Source organism: Sus scrofa, chromosome 2, assembly GCF_054392235.1.
Source record: "Sus scrofa isolate SSC_HxYL_T2T_F1_AM1 chromosome 2, Sscrofa_HxYL_maternal_Yorkshire_Landrace_v2.0, whole genome shotgun sequence".
In the NCBI taxonomy this organism is placed as follows: Eukaryota; Metazoa; Chordata; class Mammalia; order Artiodactyla; family Suidae; genus Sus; species Sus scrofa.
The window spans coordinates 32,452,297-32,479,707 of record NC_139384.1 but is presented as its reverse complement, the minus strand read 5'-3'; the positions used below and the strand labels follow the sequence as shown (position 1 = coordinate 32,479,707).

General features: G+C 36.3%; 1 protein-coding gene across 5 annotated transcripts in view; it reads left to right on the top strand.

Annotated features, from left to right (window-relative positions):
• The window catches only part of DNAJC24 (DnaJ heat shock protein family (Hsp40) member C24), a 61,662-nt gene that overhangs the window by 29,616 nt on the left and 4,635 nt on the right, over positions 1-27,411 (top strand). For 3 of the 5 annotated variants that reach the window (XM_085011574.1, XM_013994474.3, XM_013994473.3), the window contains 2 exons: positions 15,507-15,645; positions 26,968-27,036. In XM_085011574.1, the coding sequence (XP_084867700.1) occupies positions 15,507-15,645; positions 26,968-27,036 (208 nt within the window). Of the gene's footprint in view, positions 1-15,506; positions 15,646-26,967; positions 27,137-27,411 lie in introns of all 5 variants that reach the window. The other 2 variants (XR_014837096.1, XR_014837095.1) reach the window with 1 other exon arrangement.

The following is a 27,411-nucleotide window of genomic DNA, read 5'->3' as shown; positions in this document are numbered from 1 at the left end:
TGTGCCAGATACTTACATATTTAAAGGTATATGTCAAGCTAACATAATACTAAATAAAATATCTTATCTTGAAAAATGTATTTTCATGACCAGTATACCTACATGTGGATCAGGAAAGCCGGAATCAAATGTAGATAGTCCTTGGAGTTCAGTGCCAGAACACAGTATTGCAGAGAAAACTATCACTTGTCCTGCTTCCCTTCTCTTCCCATTCACAGAGTCCTAGCTGTAGTAGTCTAAGCTCCTCTGCCTTGATGCTGTTCGAGCAGGGGATTCCTGTGTCCTGAGCCCCTGAAAGAAGGCGGTAAGGCATGGCTGGAATGGAAGAGGGGCATCAAATCCACATGGGCAGATCCTGTTAACTAAGGAATTTATGCAGTGTGGCAGGAGAGAATGGATGGAGAGAACTCTCAAAAATGATGAGTGTAAATTAATTGTAATTCATATATTACTATACAGTCAGTTTAGAGTCTTATATGTGCCAAGCACTTTGCTAGGTGCTGCAGATGTGGTTAGTGGTAATATGATGGACAGAAGTTCTTACTTTCTTCAGTAGCTTGTGGTGTAGCAAACTTTCTTTTCATTTTTCAAGTGAGGATATTTAGTACAGCTGAATAACTTTTCTAGAGTCATATGGTTAGTATTAACAAAGCCAGAATGAGAGTTCAGTTTTTCATATTTTATGGTCAGTCCTGCTCCATTTCTCTTTTCTCCTCTCTGTCTTGAATTCTCCCTTTCCATTGCTTTTTCCATCTTTCCAGTAAAATGAATTTCAAAAACATTCTCCGTTGGCCTTGGCTGCTCTGGCTGTCACTCTTCATTTCTGCCTTACCAGACATTATTTGACTACCATCTGTTTGCTTCTCACCCTCTTTCACCACTACCCTTCTTCTCGGTGGTGCCTATTAAAGTAGCCACTGTCCCCTACTTGCCATATTCTGTGGATTTACTGTGACATTTGATGTCATACATCTTTTATCTGCCTCGGAACTTTCTTCCTTGGGCTTCTCTGGAGCCTGTTTCCTGGTTACCTTGTTGTTTGTTGATCTGTTTTCTTTTCTAGCCTCTTTTCCTTTATCTAAAGTAAATGTTACTGTCCTTCCAGAGTTTTATTTTTGTCTTTCTTCATTTATCACAAGATCAGGGACTCATACCTGAGGCCGAAGTACTTTGGAGGTTTTTAATCCCTCAATTGTATGCACAATTAATTATGTTTGTATTTTTTCCCTCAACTTTTTATCAGATTTGTGGAGGAGTTCAGAACTCAAAAAGGTTGAGAAGGGCTGCTCTCTGTGTATTCTTGTAGTTTTTTCTGCTTCACAGATGACTTCTAAGTTTATGTCCCTAGGTCCCCACCTGTCCCTTGTCTGCCTCCTCCTGCCTTCTTCCTTTTTAACCTTAGCATAATTCCTCAGGCGTGCTGCCAGAGTGCAGTAGTTTCCTTTTTGCAGGTTCCCCTACCTATTTTTTCTACCCATTCCATCCCAGCATCAGGTTAGATTTTTTTTGTCTTTGATAAACGTAAGTAGAGTTTTAAGTAGGGAAAAGTTCATGTTTCTTAGCATACTAAAATATTCCTTTATGATCTGAACCCAGTCTAACTTTTCAGCTTTATCTCTAATCACTTTCCCTACTCATCGGTTCTTTTATTCATTCCTGGCATAGCTTACACTTCTGCTAATTGTAACTCTAATATCCATTTTTACATTTTCCTGTCTCATATTTGTTGTTTTTTTCTGCACATCATGCCTTTCTCCTTCCACCCTTCCACAGTTACTCCATAAGCTGACTCCTATTCATCCTTCAAAACCCAGTCAAGTTTATTAAGGAACCTCCTCTAATTCTGAGTTAAAAACTTTTTTATGCTGTCATCTTTTTTTAGCACCTCATCCCCCCCATTGTATTATAATTAATTGTTTACCTATCTGTACTTCTCCACTAGACTGTGAGTCCTTCAAGGGCAGGGATCCCATTTTGTTCATTGTGGATCCTCACTGACTAGCACAGTATCTGATTTCTAGTAAGGTGGTTAATGAGCCTTTTTTTGAATGGATAAATGCACTTTTGGGCTACCAGTCTTGTATATGAATCTTGTTTTCTCTATCTGAATTAGAAAATCTTTAAATTGCTCATATATATATTTTGAAAATCATGTTTCTGCTGTTAACTGTTGGGTAAAATGTGTTGACTGCTTCTTTAGGCAATATTTTACTAAGCATTAGGTGGCAGTAGTGTGTTGTACTTGATTTTTACCTTTCTAATTGCTCTTTTCAACCCTTCATAATTTTAATGTAGTGTCAAAGTGTAAAAGACACAATTGTAGTAATTTTATATCTAACTTTTTGTAACATAATCTTGTTTTAAGATAGTAGGTATCTTACAGAAAATGAAAAACAAGACTCAGTCCTGTCAGTCTATGCATATCTCTCTTGCCTACCTAAACTGTATTCAGATTCATTAGAGAATCACTACTGTCCTATCTTAACAGCAGTTCCTAACCAACTCTTTAATGGCTGCTTCATAATAACAGTGATTTGCAAGAAGGGAAACCAAAAATTAGCTCAGAGGATATGTTTTCCCAGTGTCCTAAGAAGCTTACTTAGGCCTTTATCTCAAAAATAGTATCCTATGTTCATTGAATTTAAGTACAGTTATTAAGTGCTTTTTTTTTTTTTTTTTTCCACTCATCAGTTTTTATCAGACTATAGTCACTTTTCTTGTTTATTGAGTTTCCTTTTAGGTGAATTTTCCTCACCATTGAGCTGGTTAGAATTAAGAATTGCCACCACCTTTCCAGCCTTTATGCATTTAATCCTACTATTAATTTTTGAACACTTCTAAATGAATATGGGATTTCATTCCTATTTTAGCTTCCTATGCTTATAATGTTAAATCAATAGTTACATTTTATTTAAGGAGAATTTGAACATTTTAAGTTCATAGGAACATTTCTGCCAAAAAGAGAAATAGGTAACTTTTAGAGGAAACAGTTTTAGTATTGATTCAAATATGAGGTAGGTAACGTAAATCTGTGATCATCTCTTTCTCGTATCTTCTTTCTTTCTATCTCAGGAGTAAAGCACTTGAGGGAATTCAAAGCCAATGTACTAGTATCATTAATGTGGCAGAATGCTCAATTAATAAAAGAAGAGCATGAAAGCGTTGACAGAACAGAACACACTACCTACCTAATTAGTACCTGCCGGCCTTGGTGGCCACAGAGTAGAGCTAAGAGTTTCTGCAGGAGAACAGAGCTGTATTATCTGTAGGCATATGTGACCACTCTTGTTTAGCTAGAATAACTTGAATTTGGCATTGGTTCCTTAAGTCCTTAATTTAACAAAAACCATGTCTTCCCTGAACACAGGGGTAAATAAAGTTAGCCAGTGCACTGCTTCTAGGTATCATTGGGGGATGTTGGAAGCAGAGTGTTAATCTTGGATTTCTCTGTGTACCTTATGTTGAGTATGTCATCAAAGACTTGTTTGCTAGGATTTTTTAGGAGAGGATGAAGACTGGCTTTACACTTAAATTTGATATAATATAACCTATTTCTTAAAATTTAACATTTTTTCATATCGTATGTACAAAAAAGAAAAGGTTGTGTTACACTTGTATATAGTCAACAACAAAAAAGGCATGTGACTAGCAAAGGATTTGGTGCTGGTTTAGTTGTATTTAAGTTAGTAAATCTCACAGTTCAAAGTATATTACAGAAGTCAACCTTCTGTAATTGAAAAGATTTTGCTGTGGATTAAATTACCCAGCCACATACCATTCTACTTACATTTCTTCATTTCTGTGAATCTGTTTCCTGCAAACTACCTCTCAATCCTTTATCTGAAAAATATCAATACCTAACATAAATATTTCATGGCTTTGTTTTCTTTCAGTGTTTCTCAGCCTCTTCCCTCCTTTATCCTTGCTATTCCTCTTATTCCTACTGTTCTTCTGTCTCCCTTTCACTTCCCCTGAAGTCTTCTCTTTCTCCACCACCTTTTCTCTTCCGCTTTCTCTGCCTTTCCCTATCTTCTTACTCCTCTTATCCTCCTTCCTCTTCTGTTTCCTCCTCCTCCTCTTTTTCCTTATTTTCTTGGAACTGCCAGTAATTTCATAATGAGTCTCTTAATGTTGTTTCAAGGGATGGCATTGTTATAATGACATTTAGCAGAAGTTTTTAAATAGCTGTGATCAGACCAAAAGGTCTCTTTGAAAATATTAATGATTTTAAAACAACCTTTTGGAAGTTTAGAGACAATCACTAGCAAGTTTGGTAGACCAGAGAGATGTATACTTCTTCATACTGTTCTGTCAGTGTGGCTGCCACATAATCACACTGAAGCTTTACATTAGTGCTTTCTCTGGGAACCACAGGACTAAGTTATATATAGGATTTTATTATGATTAAATTCAGAGGACTTGCCACAGTGAATTCCTTAGCAGGGTCACTTGTTATGTTGTGGAACCAAATTCTGAGCTCAAAGAGAGCATTTTGTTTTTGTTTAACATATACTCTTTCACATTCTTAGCTATTCGCCAATGTTCCCAAAGTAACTAGGAAGCTTAATTTTTATAGATAAAGAATCACAGATGTGCTTTTAAATTAATATGTGTGTATTTGTATGTACATGTGGTAAAGCATGTGTGTGTCTTATCCTTCCAGTCCAGAGTAAGCAAATCCACAGACACTGAAAATAAAATAGCTGGGAGGTAGGAGGAAAGAGAAGTAGAGATTGACTATTAATGGATGTAGGATTTCTTTACTGGTTAATAAATATGTTCTTTTTTATTATTGTTATTACTCAAATGAATTTATCACATCTGTAGTTGTATAATGATCATTCACAGGATTTCCATCTCATAACCCAAGCACCTCCCCCCACCCCCCAAACTATCTCCTCCGGAGACCATAAGTTTTTCAGTGTCTGTGAGTCAGCATCTGTTCTGTGAAGAAGTTCAGTCTGTCTTTTTTTCAGATTCCACATGTCAGTGAAAGCATTTGATGTCGGTGTCTCATTGTATGGCTGACTTCACTTAGCATGATAGTTTCTAGGTCCATCCATGTTGCTAAAAATGCCATTATTTCTTTCCTTTTAATGGATGAGTAATATTCCATTGTGTATATGTACCACATCTTCTTGATCCACTCCTCTGTCAATGGACATTTAGGTTGTTTCCATGTCTTGGCTATTGCAAATAGTGCTGCAGTGAACATCGGAGTACATGTGTCTTTGCGAGTCGTGGTTTTCTCTGGATAGATGCCCAGGAGTGGGATTGCTGGATCAAATGGTAGTTCTATTTTTAGTTTTCTGAGGAATCTCCATACTGCTTTCCACAGTGGTTGCACCAATTTACAATCCTACCAACAGTGTACTAGTGTTGCTTTTTCTCCACACCCTCTCCAGCACTTGTTGTTTGTAGACTTTTGGATGATGGCCATTCTGGCTGGTGTAAGGTGGTACCTCATCGTGGTTTTGATTTGCATTTTGCTAATGATGAGTGATGTTGAACATCTTTTCATGTGTTTTTTGGCCATCTGTATGTCTTCTTTGGAGAATTGTCTGTTTAGATCTTCTGCACATTTTTTGATGGGGTTGTTTGTTTTCTTGGTATGGAGTTGCAGAAAGTGTTTATAAATTTTGGAGATTAATCCCTTGTCAGTTGAATCATTTGCAAAGATTTTCTCTCATTCTGTGGGTTGTCTTTTCATTTTGTTGAGGGTTTCCTTTGCTGTGCAGAAACTTTTAAGTTTGACTAGGTCCCATTTGTTTATGTTTCTTATTATTGTCAATACTCTAAGAGGTGGATCTGAGAAGATGTTGCTGTCATTTATGTCAGAGAGTATTTGGCCTATGTTTTCCTCTAAGTGTTTTATAGTGTCTGGTCTTATATCTAGGTCTTTAATCCATTTTGAGTTTACTTTTGTGTATGGTGTTAGGGAGTGTTCTAATTTCATTCTTTACCCTGTGGCTGTCCAGTTTTCCCAGCACCACTTATTGAACAAGCTGTTCTTTCTCCATTGTAGTCCTTGCCTCCTTTGTCATAGATTAGTTGGCTGTAGGTGCGTGGGTTTAATTCTGTGCTTTCTATCCTGTTCCACTGATCCATTTTCCTGTCTTTGTGCCAGTATTATACGGTTTTGATGATTGTTGCTTTGTAGTATAGTCTGAAGTCAGGGTGCTGATTCCTCCAGCTCCATTTTTCTTTTTCAGGATGTCTTTGGCTATTCTGGGTCTTTTGTGCTTCCAAACAAACTTTAAAATATTTTGTTCGAGTTCTATGAAAAATGTCCTTGGTAATTTGATAGGGATTGCATTGAATCTGTAGATTGCCTTAGGTAGTATAGTCATTTTGATAATATTAACTCTTCCAATCCACGATCATGGTATATCTTTCCATCTATTTGTGTCATCTTTGATTTCTTTCATCAGTGTCTTATAGTTTTCAGAGTACAGGTCTTTTGTCTCCTTAGATAGGTATACTCCTAGATATTTTATTCTTTTGGATGCAATGGTAAATGGGATTGTTTCCCTTATTTTTCTTTCTGATCTTTCATTGTTAGTATGTAGAAATACCGTCAATTTCTGTGTATTAATTTTGTATCCTGCGACTTTGCCAAATTCATTGATGAGCTCTAACAGTTTTCTGGTAGAGTCTTTAGGATTCTCTAGGTATAGTATCATGTCATCTGCAAATAGTGATAGTTTTACTTCTTCCTTTCCAATTTGGATCCCTTTTATTTCTTTTTCTTCTCTGATTGCTATGTCTAGGCCTTCCAAAACTATGTTGAATAGTAGTGGCAAGAGTGGCATCCTTGTTTTGTTTCTGATCTCAGCAGGAATACTTTCAGCTTTTCACCATTGAGAATGATATTCACTCTGGCTTTGTTATAGATGGCCTTTATTATGTTGAGGTAGGTTCCCTCTATGCCCACTTTGTGAAGAGTTTTTAAATCAAAAATGGGTGTTGGATTTTTACAAAGGCTTTTTCTACATCTTTTGAGAGGAAATATGATTTTTATTCTTTAGTTTGTCAGTGTGGTGTATCACACTGATGGATTTGAGGATATTGAAGAACGCTTGCATCCCTGGGATAAATCCCACTTGATCATGATGTACAATATATTGTTGGATGCGGTTTGCTAGTATTTTGTTGAGGATTTTTGCATCTATGTTCATCAGTGAAATTGGTCTGTAATTTTCTTTTTTGTGGTATCTTTGTCTGGTTTTGGTATCAAGGTGATGGTGGCCTCATAGAATGAGTCTGGGAGTATTCCTTCCTCTGCAATTTTTTGAAATAGTTTCAGAAGGATAGGTGTTAGCTCTTTTCTAAATGTTCAATAGAATTTGCCTGTGAAGCCATCTGGTCCTGGACTTTAGTTTTTTGGAAGTTTTTAAATCACAGTTTCAGTTTCAGTTCTTGTGATTGGTCCGTTCATCTTTTCTATTTCATCTTGGTTCAGTCTTGGAAGATTGTACTTTTCTACGAATTTGTCCATTTCTTCTAGGTTTTCCATTTTATTGGCATATAGCTGCATATAGTAGTCTCTTATGATCCTTTGTATTTCTGTGATAACTGTTATTACTTCTCCTTTTTCATTTCTAATTTTATTCCTCTGTCTTTTTTTCTTGATAAGTCTGGCTAAGGGTTTATCCATTTTGTTGATCTTTTCAAAGAACCAGCTTTTCGTTTCATTGATCTTTTCTGTGGTTTTCTTCATTTCTATTTCATTGATTTCTGCTCTGATCTTTATGATTTCTTTCCTTCTGCTAACTTTAGGTCTGGTCTGCTCTCTCTTTAGGTCTGGTCTGTTACTTTAGATGTAAAGTTAGCTTGTTTATTTGAGCTTTTTCTTGTTTCCTGAGGTGGGTTGTATTGCTGTAAACTTTCCTCTTAGAACAGCTTTTGCTGCATCCCATAGGTTTTGGAGTGTTGTATCTTTGTTTTCATTTGCTTCTAGGTATTTTTTAATTTCCTCTTTGATTTCTTCAGTGATCCATTGGTTGTTTAGTAGCATGTTGTTTAGTCTCCACGTGTTTGTGATTTTTGCAGTTTTTTTCTTGTTGTTGATTTCCAGTCGTATAGCGTTGTTGTGGTTGGAAAAGATGCTTGATATGATTTCAGTTTTCTTAAACTTACTGAGGTTGGATTTGTAGCCCAGGATGTGATCAATCTTGGAGAATGTTCCACATGCACTTGAGAAGAATGTGTATTCTGTTGCTTTGGGATGGAATGTCTTATAAATATCTATTAAGTCCATCTGGTTTAATGCATCATTCAGGGTCTGTGTTTCCTTAATGATTTTCTGTCTGGTTGATCTGTCCATTGCTGTAAGTGGGGTGTTAAAGTCCCCCTCTATTATTGTGGTGGTGTTGATTTGTCCTTTTAAGGTTGTTAGCAGTTGCCTTATATATTGTGGTAAACCTATGGCTTCATAGATATTTAAAATTGTTATATCTTCTTCCTGGGTTGATCCTTTGATCATTATGTAGTGACCTTCCTTGTCCCTTAAAATATTCTTCATTTTAAAGTCTATTTTGTCTGATATGAGTATTGCTACTCCAGCTTTCTTTTGATCCCCATTTGCATGGAATATTTTCTTTCATCCTCTCACTTTCTATTTGTATGTGTCCCTAGAAGTGAAGTGGTTCGCTTGAAGACAGCATATATATGGGTCTTGTTTTTGTATCCATTCAGCCAGTCTGTCTTTTGGTTGGGGCGTTTAGTCCATTAACATTTAAGGTAATTATTGATATGTATGTTCTTATTGCCATTTTATTAATTGCTTTGGATTTGTTTTTGTTGCTCTTTTTTCTTTCCTTCTTGTTCTCTTCTCTTGTGGTTTGATGACTATCTTTAGTGTTGTATTTGAGTTGATTTTTCTTATTTGTTTGTGTATCAATTGTAGATTTTTGGTTTGCAGTTACTCTGAAGGTTTTTTTTTTTTTGTCTTTTTGCCTTTTCTAGGGCTACTCCCACGGCATATGGAGGTTCCCAGGCTAGGGGTCGAATCAGAGCTGTAGCCACCGGCCTACACCACAGCCACAGCAATGTGGGATCCAAGCCGCATCTGTGACCTACACCACAGCTCACGGCAACACCAGATCCTTAACCCACTGAGCAAGGCCAGGGATTGAACCTGCAACCTCATGGTTCCTAGTCAGATTCGTTAACCACTGAGCCATGATGGGAACTCCACTCTGAAGTTTTGATATAAGAGTCTATATGTATATGAGATTTTTTAAGTTGTTTGTCTCTTAATTGCAAGTACATCTCCAGTGTCCTGCATTTGTACCCACCTCTTCTCAAGATTTCTGATTTTGGTGGCATAATTGTGCATGGATGATTTCGTATCTTTACGGTATATATACCTTTACTGGTGAGCCTTGTCATTTGTGGAATTTTTGTTTTCTGCCTAGAGAATATCCTTTAGTATTTGTTGTAGGGCTGGTTTAGTGTTGCTGAATTCTCTTAGCTTTTGCTTATCGTGAAGGTTTTGATTTCTCCTTCAAATCTGAATGAGAGCGTTGCTGGGTAGAGTCATCTTGGTTGGAGGTTTTTTCCTTTCATCACGTTAAGTATATCATGCCATTCCTTCCTGAAGGTATTTTTCTACTGAGATATGATATACATGCACTGAAAAATGCACAGATTTTTTTTTTTTTTTTTTTTTTTTTTTTTTTTTTTTTTTTTTTTTTGCTTTTTAGGGCCATACCTGCAGCATATGGAAGTTCCCAGTCTAGGAATCTGAACTGCATCTGAACGTAAACTACAGCTCAGGGGGAATGCTGGATCCTCAACCCACCAAGCAAGGCCAGGGATCAAACCTGCATCCTAATGGATCCTAGTCGTGTTCATTAACCACTGAGCAATGAAGGGAACTCCCAAAATGCATGGATACTTAATTAAGTGTTCAGTTTGATGACATTTAATTCCATGTAACCACCAGCCCAAACAAGACATAGAACATTTCCATTTTTCGAGAAGATTCCCTTATGCCCATTCCAGTTAACTTCCCCCCTGCATACCTTATTCCTACATGAAAACCAACTTTTAATTTTTATCACTGTAGTCATCCCTTGGTCAGTAACTTCGGGAGACTGGTTCCAGGACATCCCAAGGGTACCAAAATCCAAGGATATATAAGTCCTTTTATCCAGGGATATAGAGGGCAAACTGTATTGACTAGTTTTGCCAGAATTTGAATATCATCAATATAATCATACACTGTGTACCTTTTTGTTTTTCTTTTATTTAACATTATGTTTTAGATACTCATCTGTGTTGTCATTGAATATATCATAGTTTTTTTCTTTTATGTTGTTGAATAATATTCCCTTATGATATACTATATTTTATCTATCCTCCTGTTGATAGACATTTATGGTTTCAGGTTTCAACTGTTATAAATAAGAGTTTTAGTACATTCTTTTATAAGTCTTTTGTGGACATGTGTTGTAATGTTTTATTTCTCTTAGGTAACTATCCAGAAGCAGAATTGCTTGACCATAGAGTAGATATGTGTTTCTTGATAACAAATTGCCAAATTGTTTTCTGCCAGCAGCATATGAGAGTTCCAGTTATTCCATATCGTTATCAGCATTTAGTGTTCTGTCTTTTTTATTTTAGGCATTCTATTAGATGTTTAGCAGTGTCTTTTTATTTTAATATACATTTTCCTGATAACTAATAAAAGGGTTTGAGTGCGTATTCATGTGTACATTGTCTGTTCATCTGTCTTCTTTTGAAAAATGTGTATTCAAGTCTCTCCCCCCCCACCTTATTTTTAATTAGTATGCCTTTTTACTATCATTTAAAAAAAATATTCTGGATACGAATTCTTTATTATATAAATATTTAGCCAATATTTTCCCCCAGTCTGTGGCTTGTCTCTTTACTTACTTAATTTATCTTTGATGAGCAGAAAGTTTTAAAATTTATAAAGTTTGGTTTATCCATTTTGTGTCTTTAGAGTTTGTGCATTTCGCTTCCTATCAAAGCAATCTATGCCTACGCAAGGGGCAAAGATTTTCTCTTCTGTTTTCTTCTAGAAGCTTTATGGTTCTGTATTTTGCATTTTTATCTAGCAGTTCATCTTGAATTAGTTTTTGTCTGTGGAGTGAGATAGGGCTTGTGGTTAATATTTTTTCCTCATGGACATCTAGTTGTTTCAACACCATTTGTTCTAGGCCGTCCTTTCTGAATTGAATTGCCTTGGCACCTTTGTTGAAAATCAAATGACTGGGAGTTCCCGTCGTGGTGTAGTGGTTAACGAATCCGACTAGGAACCATGAGGTTGCGGGTTCGGTCCCTGCCCTTGCTCAGCGGGTTAAGGATCCGGCGTTGCCATGAGCTGTGGTGTAGGTTGCAGACGCGGCTCTGATCCCACGTTGCTGTGGCTCTGGCTTAGGCTGTGGCTACAGCTCCAATTCAACCCCTAGCCTGGGAGCCTCCATATGCCGCGGGAGCGGCCCAAGAAATAGCAACAACAACAACAACAAAAAGACAAAAGACAAAAAAAAAAAAAAAAAAATCAAATCAAATGACTGCATGTGTATGGTCTAGTTCTAAACTCTTCTGTCCCACTGATCTATTTATATATATTTAGGCCAGTACTGCAGTGTGATTACCATAGCTTTATAATAAGTCTTAAAGTCAGGGTCATGTAAGTCCTTCAGCTTTGTACTTTTTGAAGATCCTTTTGCATGTTCTAGATGTTTGTTTTTTTCATATAAACATTGTAATCATCTTGTCTACTTCTTCAAAGTGGCTCAGTGGAATTTAGATAGGAAATGCGTAAAATTTTTGTATCAGTTTAGAAAAAATGGATATGATCTTCCCATCATAAACATAGTATTTCTTTCCATTTGCTTCCCGCTTTTTCCCCTTGAGGCTATGGTAATTCGTAATTTTTTAAACTTTAATTTCCAGTGGTTTATTGTAAGATTTGCTGATATCTTTCTTTCTTTCTTTTCTTCTTTTTCAGAGCCACACCTGCGGCATATGCAAGTTCCCAGGCTAGGGATTGAATTGGAGCTGCAGCTCCTGGCCTACACCACAGCTCATGGCAACACTGGATCCTTAACACACTGAGTGAACCCAGGCATCATGGATACTGGTTGGGTTCATAACCTGCTGAGCCACAACAGGAACTCCAGCTTGCTGACTTCTTAATTTTGAGTTCTTTGCTTCTAGGTGACTTAAATTCTTCCAGTTGCAGCAAAATACATTTCAATTTAGTACTGGTAGCAAATAGAAGTTAAAATAAATAGAGTTCCTGTTATGGCGCAGCGGAAACGAATTCGACTAGGAACCATGAGGTTGAGGGTTTAATCCCTGGCCTCGCTTATTTAGTGTGTTAAGGATCCGATGTTGCCATAAGCTGTGGTGTAGATCGCAGACACGGTTTGGATTCCGCATTGCTGTGGCTGTGGCATAGGCTGGCAGCTGTAGCTCCAATTAGACCCCTAGCCTGGGAACCTCCGTATGCTGCAGGTGCGGCCCTAAAAAAAAAGAAAAAAGACCAAAAAAAAAAAAAAGGAAGTTAAAATAAATGAACTTTGCACCATTGATTTTAGTACATGCCTATTCTGTTAATGAGGAGTATCACTATTTTCTCTATTTGGTGAGTGTTTTCCTCAGAATTCCATGTTATTTGTATGATTTAGCTGTCGTTTTTCCAATATAAGGAAGTCCATGCTGTCTTTTTCTGACTTCTCATTTAGTTAGTAAGCCAGCTCCTGGAACACAGGATGCTTTAGTTTTTTCTTCTTTCATTTGATCATTGAGTGAATGAAGTAGGAATACCTTTGGGCTCTCAACAGTGGGAAGGTTTGGCTAATGAGATTCAAAGAAAATAAGGGCAAAGAATAAAATAAGCCATGACAACAAGAGGAAAATGATTGTGGTCTCTTGCAGTGATAGTGAATGCTTGAACCTGCCTCTCCTGGGAGGGTTCCAACGTGGAAATAGTAGAAAAAACATTAGCATTCACTTTGGGTTCAGAAAGTCTTCAGACATAATGTTAGAGGCTTGGTTTCCACGGACAATAAAGAGTCATTGTAGATTTTAAGTTAAAAATGTGCATAATAATGACACCACTTGGTTAATAGATCTTTAATTGAAATATCTTTAGAAATTGTTTCATCTATTATATTCTGTTTTTAAACCATGGATATATTTAGATCATGTATAATTTTCTTATGCTTGTGGAAATAAATTACCACAAACTTAGTGACTTAAAACAATATAAATTTATTCTTTCATAATTCTGGAGACTAGAAGCCAAAATCAGTATAATTAGACCAAAATCAAGGTGTTAACTGAGCCATGATTCCTCTAGAGGCTCTAGAGGAAGAGTCCATTCCTGGTCTCTTTCAGCATCTTACGGCTGCCAGCCTTCCTTGGCCTGTGGTCTCATCACTCTGGTCTTTAAGGCCAGTATTTAAAATTTATCTCTGCAGTCTTCACTTCACCCTCCCTTCTCTGTGTCAAACTCCTTCTTTGCCTTTTTCTTATGAAAACACTTTGATTTAGGACCCACCTGGACAGTTCAGGATAATCTCTCCCTTTCAAAATCTTTAACTTAATTATATCTGCAAAGACCATTTTCCAAATAAGGTAATGTTTACAGGTGTCAGGAATTAGGGTCTGATATCTCTGGGGGCTATTATCAGCCTACCACAGAATGTATTAACTTTTTTAGACCTTCATTTTGTTTCGGAACTTGCTATCAAAAAAAAAAAAAAAAAAAAATGGACCAAGGCTTTTAGTGTCCCAATTGACATACTTATTTTCATGCTGTGACTGCCCTTTTTTTTCTCTTTTTATTTAATGGCCGCACCTGTGGCGTTTTGACATTCCTGGGCCAGGGATTCTGAGCTACACTTGGACCTACACCACAGCCCCGGCAATGCCAGGATCTTTCAACCCATGGGTTAGGGTTCAGGTTAGGGCTGGGGATCGAACCTGCACCTCTGTATGGACCAGAGCTGCTGCAGTTGGATTTTTAACTCACTGCACCACAACAGGAACTCCTGTCATTTTTTTTAATTGATGCCTCTATCACAGAATGAAATCTATTGCATTCTAGCACCACAACAGAATAGATCTAAATGTCTCAGATGATGAATTATTAATTTAAAAAATTAGTCAGGAAAATTCCATGATAATGAAAGCAATGGAATTGTGCCTTGACTACCATAGAACTGATGTGTAACTCGGAATTTAGTGATAGCTTTTTGTTTGGGGCTTCAGGTAACTATATGTTGGTTTTGTAGGGCTTTCTTGGTCAGGTTGGTACATGATTAGGCCCAATCTGTTTGTTAATTATACCAACTACTGTTTGTTTCTATAGTGGCCTAGTAGAAATTAACTGTCTTCTAGTTAACTGTCTTTCTAGTTAATCTCCTTTGATACAGCTATTAAAATGATTTCTCTAGGGCCTTACTCAATGCTTGCGGCATACTGAGATTGAGTTTTCACATGTAAATATATCTTAAATATACACTAATGGTGTATGTATTTGAGCATGGCTCATGAAATAACATTAAACCATACCAGACTTGTTGTACAAATCATTTACATGTAGTGTTAGAGGAAGGGTTAGCTAGAGAACTTTAATGTAGCCAACTCTATTTTGGCTTTGGTACATTATTTAATATCCTAGGTTTAAGGATTGCTTAAACCTCACCATGGGAGTAACTTTTATGAGCATCGTTTGGTAATTGATGGCCTAAATTTGTCAAAGGGAAAATGGAAGGCTGATTTTCTTTATTTGCCCTAAATCTTTTCCCCAGCATGCGTAATGTTCATTAGTTCTTCTGAGCAGCCAAATATCACAATAGCTTTTGCTCTATTAGGAAAAATCATCACCAGCATGGAGAAGTTCAGCATGAAAAATGTACTAATGAGTTAATTTTTTTTCAAATGTTTCATTGAGTTATTTAAAATTGTTTTAACAAATCTGCCATAAAATAATCATTTTTCAATAAAAATTTATGTTGAGGGAGTATATAACTTTAAAAGCATCAGAGCTGAGGCAGAAGATGAAAAGTGTTTTATTTTAAAGTATAATTGTGTAATTTCAGCCAAGCACTTTTGATATGGAGAGCTTTATATTCTGGAGTTTATACTCTTTCTTTGTCATGTCCTGCTTGTCTGCATGTACCTATTTCTGTTTGTGTTAGTCATCCTCTCTAGGTAAATTGTCCATGAGACCAGTGATTCCATCAGCAAATTATCCAGAAAATGCTGTCTTTGCACGTTGTGACAGATCATGTCACTGGTGGATTTATAGCTACTCCAGTGGTCTAATTAACCTGGCAGTTGTCTCCTGTGCCCAACACTGTTGTCTCGTTGCTTGGCATCTTAGTTTTCATCTTCTCATTACCTCTCTCTTAACTAAGCTCAGATATATAGTTTTTTGGGTTTTTTTTAACCTACCTCCCCTCCCCCTCCTGCCTCAGCCCTCCTTACTCATCACCCCCCTTATTTTTGATTGGCAGTATCATCCAGATAAACAAAGTGCAGATGTGCCAGCAGGAACAGTGGAGGAATGTATACAGAAGTTCATCGAAATTGATCAGGCATGGAAAATTCTAGGGAACGAAGAGACAAAAAAAGAGTATGACCTGCAGCGGCATGGTAGGTACTTGTGGGGAGCCCCAGTACATTGGCAGTGCTTTGAGGCAGTCTGCAGCCATTCCTGGGGAGCATTTTCCAGCATTCGCACCAAGTTATTATTGCCTCCCTCACTCCTCCCCTCCATCATTGTTTCTAATTATGCCCTATTCTTAGCAGTGATTATTGTGTATCCATTGAGAAGTTAACAAAACTACTAGGATGTGGCTTCTTGTGAAGCTGTGAAAGCTACTTTTTATAATGAAAATGCTTAATTATATATTCCTAATTAATATGTTTTTTATGTTTAAAAACTTCTTTTTATTAAATTTAATTATGGACTGATTAAAATTTTAATTGTAGTACGTTTAAGACTATACCCTGTATATAACTAACAATCTAAAGGAAGATACTATAAAGGATAACATCCTAAAGCACTCTGCCTATTTTAGGCTAGGTTTTCCTGGTTGTCTCATGGATAACTATTTTCCTTATAGGATTGCTATAAATGGTATTTTAAAAATGCACATTTCCTAAGCAATTTTAAAAGTCATTTCTTTTATGCATTCTAGAAAATAGCTTCTTAAAACAGTGACAAGCTATTGTGAGAAAGAAGGGGAGAAATGTAGGTCAGGTTTGTCACACATGGGCTGCAGTTACACGAAGTGATAGGCTGTCTTTCAGCACTGGCCTTGGGATAGGAGTCCCTCGGCCTTCTATTTGAACCTTCAATATGCACCCTACATGCTAATGGGGGGAGTCAATAATCAGCTACAGCCTGTGGGGAAAACACTCAATTGCACTCTGCCATAGCGCACCCGGCTCAGCATTGACTCGGATGTGTTGATAAAAGCTTGCTGTCTCTATTTGATTATTGAATCTCCTCCCATGTGCTGCACTGGCACACCCTCAAACTTAACAAAATGATTTTAAGGCTCTTGCTATTAGGGTTATGAAAATTTTATTTGAGAAATAAGGCTTTATTTCTACAACACAGCATTTTAGGTTAACACCTTTGCGATGATATATACAGAATATCCATATCTATTTTTCAGAGGGAGTTGTGTCAATAAAATTAAGTCTTTTTTAGAGGCAGTGTGTGATACCTTTTTGTAAAGACTTCATGAGCAACTTGTTTATGTACTGGAGTATTTGTTTTTAATAGTGACTTTCATAATACTAATCATCTCTAAAGCCCTTCCGCTTTTTTAAGATTGATGAGCTTTTTAAAAATGTTAAGTAACTGATAAGTGTACCTTTGCAATGAATTTGGATTAATTTTCAAATATGTCTTAAATATTGAGCCCCCTTTCTATGTGGTGCATATATGGGCAGCTTTCAAATTTTGTATTTCTTTTGTAAACACGTTTGTACTTCTGGCAAAAGAATGAAGAGATAGTACAATTTGAGGATGAATTCTATTATAGATATATCTTTTTGACCCTGCTTTTTCACATAATAAAATTTCTTTGAAAGTGTTGAATCTAAAACACATGAATGGCTCAGTGGGTTAAGAAGCCAACTAATATCCATGAGGATGTGAGTTCAATCCCTGGCCTCACTCAGTGAGTTAAAGGATCTGGCATTGCTGCAAACTGCAGGGTAGGTCATAGACACAGGTCAGATTTGGTATTGCTCTTGCTGTGGTATAGGCCAGCAGCTGCAGCTCTGATTCTACCACTAGCCTAGGAACTTCCATATGCCACAGGTGCAGCCCTAAAAAAAAACAAAATAAATAAAACACATGAATGTGTTGTGTGGGAGAAGTTACCTGTATTCCTAAAGTGACCACATTCTGCTGGAGATTACATGGTGCTTTGCACAGTTTTTATCAGTCTTCATTCTAGGGTGCTCATTTGCTTAATGTGAGGATAATCCCTGAAACCAAGGAGTGTAGGGTATGTACTTGTACCTTCACTCTGCATTTTTGCCACACCACAGCTTGAAAGTATTAAGAACCTATCAGTGAAACTTACTAGAAGCCTACTTGTCTAAAGAGGAAAGAGGTAGGGACAGATTAGGAATCACAAAATATCCCTCTCTTGCTAAGGTATAAGGTGGGGAAGACCAGAAGTGGAGAGAAATAGGAAGTAGGGTTAAAAGGGGACAGGAGAATTGCATGAAGGAAGGTTTAAGAGATGTTGGGGGAGTTCCCTTAATGGCTCAGTGGTTGAAGAACCGGACTAGGATCCATGAGGATGCACGTTCAATCCCTGGCCTTGCTCAGAGGGTTAAGGATCAGGCATTGCCGTGAGCTATGGTGTAGGTTGCAGACGTGGCTCAGATCCTGAGTTGCTGTGACTGTGGCATAAGCCCGCAGCTTCAGCTCCAATTCAACCCCTAGCCAGGGAACTCCCATATGCTACAGGTACCGCCCTAAAACAAAAAAAGAGATGTTGGAAGAATAAATAGTTAACATCTTCAAGTTGTTCTCATTGCCTTTGAAAAGTCTTTGGAAATGTGAATTTCTTTTGATTTTTGAGTCCTTGATTTTGAGGTTTTAATGGAACCAACTGTAGGCTCCTCTATCACAGAGGATTCTTCTGTCATTGATGAGGTCACAACAAAGTTTAGACAAACCACATACAATGAAAGTTGTGTTTGATTCATGATTCAGATAGATACATCTGGGAATTTATATAATGTCCATTTGTTTTGCAAATTTTTCAGGTGGATGAGCTATTCTAGAAGGACAATAGAAATACAAATTTTCATGACCTCAGATCTAAGTACTAAATATTTCCTTCATTAGCAGAGGCTTCAAATAGAGTGCTATGTTTCAGTTTTAAATTGTGATAGGCTTGCTGATTAGTTAAGAAATAAGAGTTTCTGGGAGTTCCTATTGTGGCGCAGTGGAAATAATCCCACTACGAACTATGAGGGTTCAGGTTCAATCACTGGCCTTGCTCAGTGGGTTAAGGATTCGGTGTTGCCATGTGGCTATGGCATAGGCCAGCCGCTATAGCTCCAATTAGACCCCTAGGCTGGGAACCTCCATATGCCGTAGGTGCGGCCCTAAAAAGCAAAAAACAACAACAAAAGAACAAAGAGGTAAGTACAAAGATGCTAAATAAAGCTTTTAGGAAAAAAAAAAAGAAAAGTTTCTGATCCAAATGTAACTTGGCTTTTAAGCCTTTCACACTAGAGCTATTTTAAAAATCTTATAATAAACCTAGTTTAGTATTGTCATTTCTTTTGAATACCAGCATTAATTTTTCTTTCTTGACGCGTCTTCAATAAATGACTCCTTAAAAGAAGGAAGTGAACTTGAACTTCTAACAGTGAGGATTTAAAACTGATAGAAGGAAAATATTTGAGAGTGATAATTTGTTAAAGACCAAGATAGGTTACCAAGAGAGAGAGAATTTGTTATAACCAGGTCAAAGCACTCTTTTTTTCTAGGTCACCCCCCTGGGGACATGGAAATAGCTTTGTTATACAGAACTTTTTTTTGCATGTGGTGATAGTTCATTGTAGAACTTTCTTTTCATAAGGTGTGCTTTAAATATGTTTGTTTCCTGTCCTCCATTAATATATAGTATAAAATTAAGCTTGAGTTCTATAATCCTTGCAAAGGAGGCAGAAGATGTTTTATTGGCTGATGTTAAATACTTTCTTATATTTTATAGCTCAAAGTTGGTGCTCTCTTTAAAGGAAAGCCTCATCAGTATTACCTACAACCATTTATTTCTCTAAAAGATCATTTAAAGGAGCTCTTGACATCTCTTTTCCTTTCCTTCACAAAAGAAATTATCAAAAGAAAAACTCTAGGGTAGTTAAAATAAAGTACGTATATTTTTTCTCCCTCATTTCCACTTCCATATTCTTAGTTAACATTTTAGGGCAGTGTTGACCAGACTGAAGAAAAGCAAACCTAAGAAAAGATGAGTAGTATTCAGTTCTCAGATATCATACATTTTGAAAGCAGTGTGAATTAGTGAATTTAATCAGTTAGTTCCAGTTGGACATATTTACCTTAGTGTGTGTTAATGTGTCTTTACTTAAAGCTGATCAGCTAGACTCTCCTTACCTAGATACAAAAGGTCATTTCTGGAGTTGTATTATACAATCCACTTCTCTTTTGATAAATATTTGAGAATGGATGATAAATTAATCTGGGGCCAAACGAGGAGTATATCTTAAAACCTCACCAACATTTGTGTGTCAGAAAACCGAATCAACATGTAATTTCCTAAGCTTAAAATAAGAATCCTTCCTGAAAAGCAAGTTAATGCTAAAGACTGATTAACTCCCTAAGAAGCGAATTAATACTTTTAAATGTAGATAATATGAATTTGGGTTAATTGTTTGGAATAATGGCTTAAGGTCAATAGATATTTATGTAAATAATGAGCTAAAACTGACCCTTATAAAATACTTGTATTAGTCAGATTAGGGTTTCCATTTATAGTCATATCAGTATTTCCACTTGATTTTAGGAATTTGAAAATTGGCTATAAAAATGTGCTTCAGGTAAAGTTTGAAGATAAGCATCAGGGGGCATATTTTTTTGGTGACTGTTTCTAGAAAAAGTAAGTATGTGAAATGATGCAGAAAATCCATGTAGACAGTTAGGGACTGGCATTTCTTCAGAGAGAGAAGAGAACGTAGATAAAACTTTCTGTGATGGTCCTCCTGCTCCATCTTATTTGTCACAAGAAAGTGATGACTCACATTTTTTATTACTGTTTACTTAAATGCAAATAACTGGTTTTTTGCAATGAAAATGTATTTGAAGATCATTTCTCAGTGGTTTTGAATAAAAATTTGACGAGTTTCAAATAATGTTGTAGAAACCTATGGGCAAGATTATAATTATAATCCTGGAATACTTGAATGTAATTGGGAGTTGATATAATAACAGAGAAAATGTAGGATTTTAGGAAGTTATGTCTCTATCTTTAACCTTTTGCCCAATTTCTCCTTCGATGCTTGACCCAGTCAAACTCATTGGGTTCAAAACCAAGACTGGTCCACCTTTTTCATTACTTGTTTTTAATCCTCAGATTTGAAATCGTTTCACATTACACTCTTGATTACTTCTAGTTTGCTCAGTATATAGTCAGTGAATTAGAAATGAGTGTTGGCATTTCTTTTTCAGTGTTAGGTTTTTGGTTTTTTTTTTCTATGTGATCTTGTGATCTTTTAAAAATTCTCACAGCTACCAAGTAGTCCATATCCAGCTTATAACATATACTCAGGCTATTTCCACAGATGCTAATTGGCCTTCTCCCACAGTTGTTTACACTTTGATTGGTTTAGCTTTCTTTATTCCACTCCTCTGTTTAAGATCTTATATAACTACCCATTCCCTCAAACAACATTTATCTACTCCCTGGAATTTAAATGGGACTTAGCTTTTGAGTTTGTCCCTAATTACTTTTTCTAACCTTATTAGATCACAGACCTAATGTGAATCTTCTCCCCATCCATTTAGGGGCTCCCAAACACATCAGCTTGTGCTGTTTGTCATTACTCAGAACACCCTTCCATTCTGATTCTTCACAGCTTATTCTGCATTCAAGTTCCAACTCAAGTCCTCCCTTCTTCTCCCCCTCCCCCTGGAAAGAAGCCTTCCCTGACTTTCTGATCTGCTGTCATTATGTCTAACCTCTGAATTTAATCCACAAATTAATTATTTTGATTTTTTTTTTCCCCCGTGGCTCCTGTCTTTCAGTTTGTTTGATACTTTGGAAGGACTAAATAATTATATGGACTATGACTTTGATAATAATGGATCAGTTTTAATGCAAACTTCTTAACATTGTTATAAATCCAGACAGGGTCAAGAATTGCTGCCTTCCTACTACACTGTGGTACTTGAGGCTCCCCCTCCCCTAACCACCTAATAATCGAGTCATTTTTTATGGTCTGATACAGACAGTCAACACAAACATTATAAGATTAAAATAACAGTTACAATAGCTGCCATTTGTTGAGCACCAGAACTATGGTAATTGTCTTTTAATCATTGCTTAACAACTTTGTAAGGAATTAAAAAATTAAAAGATATTAATATCTTTTCCAGAGAAGGTATCCGAGGCTCAGAGGGTCTAAGTAATTTGACTAAGGTCACATAGCTAGTAATTGATAAAGGGGAAACTCAAAGCCATTCTCTGACTCCTAATCACTGTGCTGGGCTGCCAAGTTTTGAATAGGTGTGTACAACCTACTATTTTAGTTCCAAATAGTTGGGAATGAGGCATATTTGAGGGTCAGAGTGAGAGGCCAGGCTTATTTATGCTGCTATGTTCTACCTTTCTGTAGTGAAACATGAAATTCAATTTCCGGGTTTCATTTGGTGCCTTTCGTGTGCACGGGGTTTATGTTCAGCTTATAAAAGCTCCGTAGTTCTTCAAGTCCATAATTAAACTCCAGGTTTGTAATTTTTCTTTAATATGTAAGACCTTACAATTGTGACTCTTTAATTTCATCTGGGAAAGGATTACAGAGCTATATGATTTAATGAGCGGGTTTCAAGTTAAATGTTGCCTGATTCTGAATCTCTTATCAAGGTAGAAACTATTCCGAGAACAGAGATTGTCAAGGACAAGGAACTGATTTCCTTCAGGTTATTTCCTATGTGAAAACTTTGATTATGCATAGTGAAATGATTCTTAAGAATGAGGTGATTGTTTAAAATTATTTGGTTTTAAAACATCAAGATACTAAGTTAAACCTAAAGGAAAATACTGCTGTTTACTTTAAACACACATAAGCTTTAAGTATTTTAAATGGTATAATAATAAATACAGTGGACTAATTGAAGTGAGACTTGATCACTTGAGTTAACACAATATGGCCACATGTGAACAGTAGGGACAGAGTTGCAGATAAACTCACCCTTTTGGCCAGTAATAGTTTGAATGAGACTTATAGATATCTCATCCATAAAAAATAAAGTTAAATTCCTTTCCTTAGTAGCTTTTTGTTGCTGTTATTTATTTAGTTTTACTAATTTATTTGAATTGTAGCTACAGTTAGAAAAGGTTTCCTGGGATTAGGAAGTGTAATTATTTAAGCAGCAAACAAAGAGCTGTTTTAGAAATTTTACTATCATTAGGAGGAAGTTTTAAAAGACTGGAATTCCATTGTCTTGTAAGAAGTAAGAAATATTTATTGATTCCCAAATGGAGCTGAAAAAAACCTTTCCTCTTTTAGAAAGTTGTGAATGACCCAGCGAGAGCTCTAGTAAGCTTTACTGAACCAAGCTGCTAATAGTTATTTAATGTTATTCTTCAGTGTGAAAGAATCTCCGTAGATTTTCCTTTTAATCTCTTTGAATTGCAGGCTCATAAACCTCTCGGATGAGTCCTGCCAGTGTTTTCTTAGATCCCACTGTTGAGACAATGGAGCCACAGAATTCTTTCACTTCTTGTTGTCAGACAAATCCAATAGAACACAAGGTCAGAAGGGCCTATACTTCTAAAGGTTGAAAGATTCTTTTTCAAGTAACCACATAAATTATTTGATTTTTATCATTATATTCGTCAGGACTTTCTTGTTAATGATAGTGTACGGCTTTCTACATGTAAGTAAATCTAGTTTTTCCTGTCTTCATATTTGGCTAAGCAGACAAATAATATGGTGTGACAGACCTTAATATTCCTCAACACCTTAGAAAAAGCTGAACCCATTCACTTCAAAAGAATTAGGAATCATGTAGTGTCATTGGACTCAAGATAGAGTTCACCAAATGCCAGGCAATGTGTCTTCGTCCCAAAAGGCTGTTTTTTGTTTTTGATTTTGCTTCTTTAAGTTATTACCATTTTGTAGCTGAGATTCCAGATTTAAAATTTGGATCTATCTCTTTAATTAAAGAACTTTCTAAGTCAGTTTCTGATTTCTCAACATTTTCAGTAATGTCATATAAAGGAGAACTTTGAGATAGGGTTTACATTTTCAGATACCTATTAAAATATTGCATTGTGATGAGCAAAAATATTTATAATATGAAAAACTCAAAAAGAACTTATGTCTTTTGCAGGTGCAATGCCTGATTAGTAGACAATTATCAAAGCTAATTACAGGGTTCCTGTGAGTTACTTTAAGGGCTAGGAAGGAATTAAGTTTTCTAATTATAACTACAATGGTGGACAAGCAGAGATCATTGTTTAAAGAGGGAAAAAAAACAACATTGATTTGTTTGTGCTCCTTCTTTGTAATCGTAGTTGGGGGGGGGAGTTGCTGTTGCCCCATTCCCTGGACACCTGCCTCTCAACAAAAGATCGTGGTCTCCTCCCTCCCCCACCGCCCCCGCATTTAGATTCACCTTTTCCTTGTGTGTACCCCCTCTGCTCATTAGACAGTTCTCCAGGGATCCAATTTTCCTCTGACTTAATCACCCCCAGCCTTTTTCACAAGTTGTTAGATTACAGTCCTTTCAAAGAATACATACTTTCTTATGAAGCTCTTCACTTCTTTCCTTAACTTTCCTTTCCTTATTTCTATTTAAAAATACAGCCATTAGAGTTTCAACACACTACTTAGAACTTTTCAGTGAAGTATATCATACATAAAAGAAGCGCTCCAGTGTACAGCTTGATGGATTTTCACAGTGAACACATCCATCTCACCAACCAGTACCACAGAAGGCCTCTCATTTCTCCTTCAGTCATTACTCGTTCCCCCACACCCAACATACAGGATAGCTTTGCTTGCTACATTTCATATAATGGAGAGTCATATGGTATATAGGTATCCTCTGCTTTATAAAATCCACTTTATGCCACTTTGCTCTCCTGGAAGATGTGCATTATTAGTACCTGCTTTCGCTTAAGCAAAAGAAATCCTAAGAGGATATTCACTTTTATGAAAAAAGGTGAAAAGCAAAAATAGCGTTCCGCATTTGCTTTACAGCAGGCCCATTATAGAGTCAGTGTGTACCCAGAGCCCCAAGTAGCAAGAGTGGCACTGCTAACCTCTATCTCCAGGAATGACATTCAGCATCAAGCCACCATAGCTTTGAACTGTGTCTCTGAGCATGCGTGCTTTATCCTGATTTATTTTGTGCAGGTTAGCAAGATGTGTCTTGAGGTGATTGCTTCTTTACCCATTTTGGTTGACAAAAGGTTTCATAGGAATGCTATTTTTGTATAGCAAGGGAAGCCTGTGTTCTCTTTTGGATCAGATACTGACTTTAAAAACCAGAATCCCTGCAAAACTTGGACATGTGCACATAGTGTTGAATAATCAGGTCAATATATAGATGTTTTGATAGTCATAGAACAGGAGAATATTTTAATATATGCCTTTTAACTCTAACCTTGGGCAAAGTACTAACCATTTTTGTGTTCTGTTTTCTTTCACTTATGAGATAAGGTCTAAGCTGATCTTCCAACCGAGAAACAGTTAGCTACTCTAAAGTTTTTTCCTGTACAGAAAAAGAAAAAATAATAATAAAAATGTAAAAGCCACTTTTTTGAGTAAGAGGAATAATAGAAAGGGATCCACATGAAATAGTAACTAGGTGAGAATAATAGTATCATCCTAGTAGAGAAGCAGAACAATACAAAACTGATTTGCTTGACAGTTATACTTGCCAGTTATTTCTCATTAATTATCTTAAAATAAAAATGGCATAATGGATATTTATGAATGGGTTGTCTTTTTGTGCAAGTAATGCATTGCAGGTGTCCAAGATAGGTTAGATTAAGAAGGTTTACTCATCTTGTCATTTACCCCTGCCTTGTCTTATTTGCTTTAATTGATTTCAAAATTACTTAAGATATCCGTAAGACACTCTGGAACATAGGCAACTTAACATACTGATACACTTTGCATAGGCTATTCAGTTGGCACACAGATGGAAAAACCACTCTTGACTACTGGGGCAAAAAGTCTTTATTTTTGGATTTTAGGACACTTTAATAGACTGTTGGTATGCAATAAATATGAAATGATGTAATATTTGATATACTTTAATAGAAAACCATGGTGAGTTCAAAATATTTTATAATCTTTTCATCTATTTTAAAATTGTGTAACTCACCAATAAATTTTTAACAGGCAGTTATTAAATATAATTAAATTGCAGGCATTCATACAACAGAACAAAGAGAAGCGTTCTCAGCTAGTGAACAAGAGACTAGTAAGACAGCTCAAGAAAATTTCATTGGGATTGGGGGTGGATTTTAGTAGTTTTTTTTTTTAAGCACTGACTCCTAGCAGAAAAATACAAGCATACAGGAGGAATATAGCATGCCTTTAAAAACAAAGACAGGTACTTTTCATCCGGTTTTGCTTTCGTTGTCCTAAAGTGCACCCGTTTTAAGCACAAGTGCATGCTTATACTACCTAGACCGTATTCGTACTAAATTTAGGTAGAATTCCAGGTGTCTTTGGACCTTCCTTTTTCTAAAGGAAAAACTTTGGCCCAGGAAACAGTAATGGAATAGCAACACAGTACATTTGTGTTGTTATTGGAATATTTTAAAATAATTCTTGGGTAAGTTATCTATTACTCTCTTATGAGCAGCTAAAAATCAGATATCTAACAATCCTTTACATTTGGTTAGAGCTTTATTCTTGAAAGCACCTTTAGCTTGATCTCATTTGGAAAAACACCTTTGTATAAGTCTTCTCTATCTGCCATAATAAAATTCCATAGACTGGGTAGTTTCAAATTTTATTTCTCACAGTTTTGGAGGCTGAAAAGTTCAAGATCAAGGTGCCAATTGATATGGTTCTTGGTCAGTTCTCTTGGTGGACTGCAGAAAGCCACTTTCTAGCTGTGTTTGTGAGTAGACAGGGTCCCCTCCCTCTGAAGTCCATCAGTTCTGTCGGACTAGGACCCCACTCTTATGATCTCCTTTAACCTTAATTACCTCCTAAAAGCCTTGTCTCCATATACAGTCATATTGTGGGGTAGGGCTTCAACATACTACTTTGGAGGGAGGGACATAATTCAGTCCCTTAGTGACCCTTCTGAAATAGTTAAGACATAACTTGATATAAGGTTAGAAAGCTAGTAAAATATTATAACCAAGGTTCAAGTGGTTATTTTTACCTGACTCCACAATGTCTTTCTTAGTTAGAGATATAGTTTATCTGATGAAAAATTTCCCTCTACTAGTTGGTCAGAAGGAATCATCAAATCAACTTCATGATTTTGCTTGTTGCATATTTGTGAAAAAATGGTATAGATTTTGACTTTTTATAAGAAGATATTCTGGATTTTTTTTAGTCAGCTGAAGTCAGTTAGCTTTAAAACCACTGTCAAAAGTAGTAAGCTAAGTTTTAAAATAATTAGAATTGTAGTGACCAGGCTAAGTAGTTGCCTTCTTAGCATTCTTCATGATTATGGTTTAACTATCAAAACTAAATGTCTCATTCTGTATTTTACAGAAGATGATCTAAGAAATATGGGACCAGTCGATGCTCGAGTATATCTTGAAGAAATGTCTTGGAATGAAGGTTGAAATTATTTTTTTCTCTTGATAACAGTGAGGAAAAATATTAGGACTTTCTCTAAGAGAGAAAACCCTCATAAGATGTTTGGAAATCTTAAAAAGAAGTAAGAACTTGGCTTTCTATGTATATGTGGGTGTTTTTGTTTGGAGTATTGTTGTTTCATTCTACATTTCAATTATTAATGTCCCCCTATGTGACTCATTTCCAGTTACTTTTCTGTTCTAATTAGATGTTAGGTATTTAAGCTTTCATAAGCTTTTCTTTTTTAAACTACTATAATTTTTGGTTTATTCTCCATCTGTGTAACAGGGAAAATAAAGTCAAAGATAATTTTTTCCATCCTTCCTCTGTTGACACTTGAGATTAATTCCTATTAGG